This window comes from Aotus nancymaae, unplaced genomic scaffold (genome assembly GCF_030222135.1).
Source record: "Aotus nancymaae isolate 86718 unplaced genomic scaffold, 86718_ANA_hifiasm-v0.15.2.pri h1tg000011l, whole genome shotgun sequence".
In the NCBI taxonomy this organism is placed as follows: domain Eukaryota; kingdom Metazoa; phylum Chordata; class Mammalia; order Primates; family Aotidae; genus Aotus; species Aotus nancymaae.
In genome coordinates, this window is record NW_026988422.1 from 33,262,422 (window position 1) to 33,267,801 (window position 5,380).

Here is a 5,380-nt window from a genome sequence, read left to right on the forward strand (position 1 = left end):
TTAAAGATGACCACTTGAAACTTACATGAGAACCTGTGGCGACCTAGAAAACGTATTATATAAAATATAGTTGAAAAGGGCTGTTGATGTATTTTGGGAAAGAAAGAAATTTTTACAGGGAATAAATGAGAGCCTTTTTAAATATTTGAAGACATAATATCAAAGTGCTAATAGATTTACTCTTTAAATTACAGATGGTAGAAACAGTGGAGCATAGAATAAATTGTCTTTTGAAGTAGTGGGCATAAGATTGTGATTGGAGGAAACACCCTGAGGTGAGGTGATCATTTTTAAGATTGTGTGATTGTTTTATTAACAGAAAGGAGTTGAATACTTCCTTTGCTGACTGATACTCAGTTAAAATCAAGTGATCTTTTGCTTTCCTATGTATCCACTATTGGCAGCAACAACAACAACAACAACAACGACAACAAAGATTTTTTCTTTTCCGTTCCTGGAATATTATTTTGTAAAACATAATTACTCCCACTGGAAGATGACTTCAGATCTATAAAGGGTGATTTCCTGCTTAACCAATGAAATGAGTTTTCTAGAATGAGGTTACGAGGCTTTATATCACATTGCCTTAAGATACTGTAATTGCTCGGTTGAGTGCAAGAGGATCAGAGCCCTCACTACCTGAGGACATGACCTGAGAGACTTGCTTCTACATGGCATAGTGTAGGGAACCAAGTTAAAATGGGTCAAGTCAAGACTACATTACAAATATTTTCAGCATGAAGACTTATAGCAGAAAGTGGGAAACAGAAACTAGAGGACACCAAACTGGAAAAAATAAGGAGGAAGTGAAAGACTTAGAGCCCTTTTAAAAAGTGTAAGTATTTTATATTCATTGTGAACATATTGTTGCACTAGAGAAAAATTAGTAAGATCTCTTACAGATGCAAAATCAGCAACTAGAAGATAGCAAAGTGGGAGTTATTGTTGTTTCAGTCAAACTGAAAACTCCCTCTGGAAGAAGAACATTCCTGTTCTTCACTTCTCTGTCTGTATGATTCTTCCACTGCAGTGGTTTTGGGCAACCCTGATAAGAAGAGGATCAGAATCTAATAAACAGAGGAACATATATTACAACCAATATCTATCTCTTCTCTGACCTGTTTATGCTTTCTGTTCAGTGACTATGTAGCCATTAGTTTAACAAATATTTATTGACTATCTAAATTTGCCTCAGATGAAGAAACGTATAATTACAGACTACAGTAATGGTCACTAGGATATCTTTTATTGTTTGCTTCCAGGCTTATAGGGAAACTAATATTACACCTTAAAATAAAGACAAGAAAAGTTATTCATGCTTATGATTTCAGAGTTCTGTTGACACATTTTATAGATAGATATTGATGTAAAAGCAACCCTTTTATATCTAACTTGGTTTTACACCAAGAATAGGGAAATTTTTTTTATGGTGTATTTCAGGATCTGAAAACACTCCTATCTCTGACTTACAGTGGCAATGACAAAATGAATGATTCAATAATGGACAAGCTTCTGGGTGCTCTGTGGACCCCCAAGGAATTCTGGGTGACTTTTATAAACGCTATATGTTTCCATAAGTGCCTCTGCACTTAGAATTTTAGAGATGAAACTAGCTTTAGAGATGACCCAGTTCTACCTTTTAAGCTCAGTCACACAGCTAGAAAGTAGCAAATGTTATTTGTCTATACTAGTGGGTACTTCCCTTAAATATTAAGAAGAAAATGAGATATAACGTTGGACCTGATCTGTTCTACTTGCATTAAAAAAGTCATAGGAAGTTAGTCTGGAGAGGAATTTCTAGTGGTTTCCTATATTTTAAAAAATTAAGACTAAAAACCTAATCACTTATTAGATATCAAAAAGATATAATTTGTGGGAAATTTGGATAATATATGCTTTTTGAAGATAAGATGATTTTTGAAAAAGGAATAATACCACTAACATTGTTTAACGTTGTTGTTAATCATGTTTTATTCTTTCTTCTTCCTTCTCCTTTTCCCTCTCTTTTCTTCCTCCTCCTGTCCTCCTCATCTCCCTCTTTCTCCCCTTTTGTTTTCTTGAACACTGTCTTTCATCTCTATATCAATCCCCACTCCCATGTAAATGCCTATTATTGTCCACTCTGAAATGTAACAATGGACATCGCCATTTCACATGTTAGAAAAGGAGTTGAGAAAAGTCAAGGAACTGTTCATTTCATGACAAATTTTAGGAGCTGAGATTGAATCCAAGTCTGTCCCACTTTAGAGCCCCACCGCTCTGTTCTATCATTCATAAGATTTAGCTTTGTTTGTCCAAAAGCATCTCCCAGTCTACTGTAGGAGTCATAACTACAAGCATACAACTTCCTAGTACTGTAAACTCAGGAATTTACTTAGTCTAAGCTTCTCTGTGCCTCAGTTCCCTCAATTATAAAATGCATATTTGAATGGTAGCTACCTTGTAGGGTTATTTAGAGCATTAAATGAGTACGAATGCATGCCATATGTTTAGGATACTGCTTAGAACATAGAAAATGCTATAAACATTATTAATATTACTATTTTTATATGAAGCACATTTTCTAATATTTGCTATAATAGATGTATGTGCAAAATACTGTGTGATTCATTTAAGTGGCAAATCTTATCACAAATGACATTTCAATTATGGAGTATTTTTTAACTGTAATTGTAATCATTCATTATTATTATTGTATAATGAACTGGTATATATTCTTTACCAGTAGCAGTAGAATCTAAATTTATTTGCAAGCTTTGTGTCAAGGATAATTTTTTGCTTAATAACTTATGAAAATGAATAATATTTTATTCTATTAAATATTCATATTTAATAGGTTTTCCACAATGAATTGAATGCTATAAGCAATCCCTCATGGTGTCAAATGTTATCTTTTTTTAATTCATAACTGTAGTTCTTTAGGAATTTTTTTACTCTTAGGAATGGGAATATCTTTCTTTTTCAATGTTTCTTTGCTTCCTCATTTCCCCTGCTCATGTATACACATGATTAGACATGCCAGCATTGTTCCAAATCTTCCACATGGAAAGCACATCCCATAATGGAAACTTGTAGTTAGGTCAGTTTATGTGTCATTGATCTGTTTACATTCTTGAGTAACTTAGGTTTCTGCATTCTTCTTAAAACTACATATCATAATAAAATGCAAACATGGAAGCTCCTTAAAGTGTAGGATATAGTGCTTCAACATCCAGGTTAAAATTACATAATGAAAGCTTGAAAACAGTTTAAACACTTTTTAAATTGGTTTATGGTTACCTATACAATTTTAGCTTTTAAAAGATAAAACGTTTATTATTTTGGTCATATCTAAATAACCTAGTTCGACCAAACCACTGAAGAATATGGAGGGGTGTAGAGCTTCAATTAGTATAAGAACAAATAAATATCTGTTGTGTACTGTTGGATACACAGAGCTAAGGTCAAACGTGTTTCCTGAACCACTTCAGGAAGGTTGTGTATGATTTTCTCTGTGACCAAGTGGCCATGAGTGTTAAGTAAAATGCCAAAAAAACATTTAAGAAGCCATTTACATACTAGTTAACATTTCTTTTCTGATAATTTCTTATGCATTTGAAATGAACCATGTGAGATATTTCCTAAAGGACTCAAAAGGTGTTAGAGATTTTGACAAATTCAAGTTTGTCAGGCATGTATAGAAAGAGATAAAAGTCAGAAGAAAGAGAATGAAAACACATTGTTGTCATTCTCCTACAGCCTGGCCATTCAACTCACAGGTTCCTGAACAAAGTACATCTTTATACTTTTACCTTTGTATCTTTATTCTTGTTACTTTTTTTGCCTGAAATCATAAACGTTTCCTTCATTTTTGGCTAGCAAATTTAAAACTTTTAAGAAGTTTTAGCTCGAATAAAAGTTATTTGAGCTAAAACTTATTTTATCACTTTGGCATAATCTCTTTAATTTTATTAATATTTATGCCACTAATGTATTGTCACTTATACATTCCTGTTTCTGATTTTGTATTTTAGTTTTATTAGTATGAGTATTTTTCTTCTAATTATGCCAGGGATTCATATATAATCCTCTTTTTCACACACTTTCAACTTTCATAGCAGTCATGGGTGTTAAATATTAGTCAATTGAGTATTTACAGGCATAAATAGATAAAACTTAATTAAATCAAGCATATTTCTTTTGTTTATAATTGGCTACATTTCTTTTGTGTATAAACTAGAGGTATTGTAATCCCAATTATTGTGATATTTTACTAATTTCTTTTTTTTAGGTAACTGAATATTGGATACATGGCTCACACAAATGAATCGGTGGTGTCTAAGTTTGTACTTTTGGGGCTCTCTAATTCCTGGGAACTTCAACTTTTCTTTTTTGCCATCTTTTCTATAGTCTATGTGACATCAGTGCTAGGCAATGTCCTAATTATTGTCATCATTTCTGTTGACTCCCGTTTGAACTCTCCTATGTACTTCTTGCTCAGTAACCTTTCTTTCATTGATATCTGCCAGTCTAACTTTGCCACCCCCAAGATGCTTGTAGACTTTTTTGTTGAGTACAAGACTATCTCCTTTGAGGGTTGCATGACCCAGATATTCCTTCTTCACAGTTTTGTTGGGAGTGAGATGATGTTGCTTGTAGCTATGGCGTATGACAGATTTATAGCCATATGTAAGCCGCTGCACTACAGTACAATTATGAACCAGAGGCTATGTATAATTTTTGTGTCTATTTCCTGGGCGGTGGGCATTCTTCATTCTGTGAGCCACTTGGCTTTTACAGTGGACCTGCCATTCTGTGGTCCCAATGAGGTAGATAGCTTCTTTTGTGATCTTCCCTTGGTGATAGAGCTGGCTTGCATGGATACATATGAAATGGAAATTATGACCCTAACGAACAGTGGCCTGATCTCACTGAGCTGTTTTCTAGCTTTAGTTATTTCCTACACCATCATTTTGATCAGTGTCCGGCGCAAATCTTCCAGTGGGTTATCCAAGGCTCTTTCTACACTAACTGCCCACATCACAGTGGTGATTCTTTTCTTCGGGCCTTGCATTTATTTCTATATATGGCCTTTTAGCAGACTTTCTGTGGACAAATTTCTTTCTGTCTTTTACACTGTTTGTACTCCCTTGTTGAACCCCATCATCTACTCTCTGAGAAATGAAGATGTGAAATCAGCCATGTGGAAGCTGAGAAATCATTATGTAAACTCCTGGAAAAACTAGGGATCACTATGAAGGAGCATAAATCCTGAATTAGAATGAAGACCCTCCAGTGTATCACAGTGTCATGCCAACCATCTTTGTAGAGATATGGGTTACTGAGTTACAGAACTGGCTTCTTGTTTTAAATGCAAGGAAATTTCATCAAGTCAGTCTCT

The 5,380-nt window shown here is 34.2% G+C and overlaps 1 protein-coding gene across 1 annotated transcript; it reads left to right on the forward strand.

Annotated features, from left to right (window-relative positions):
* The first annotated feature begins 621 nt into the window (after window positions 1-621).
* On the forward strand, window positions 622-5,380 carry LOC135274168 (olfactory receptor 4K1). Its single transcript, XM_064374458.1, has 2 exons — window positions 622-835; window positions 4,271-5,380. Exon 2 carries the CDS (start codon window positions 4,290-4,292, stop codon window positions 5,223-5,225), a length of 936 nt encoding a protein of 311 aa, XP_064230528.1. The 5' UTR covers window positions 622-835; window positions 4,271-4,289; the 3' UTR covers window positions 5,226-5,380.

Bases quoted from the DNA above. Each gene is read 5' to 3' on its own strand.
- LOC135274168 (XM_064374458.1), top strand. From the start codon at position 4,290: ATGGCTCACACAAATGAATCGGTGGTGTCTAAGTTTGTACTTTTGGGG.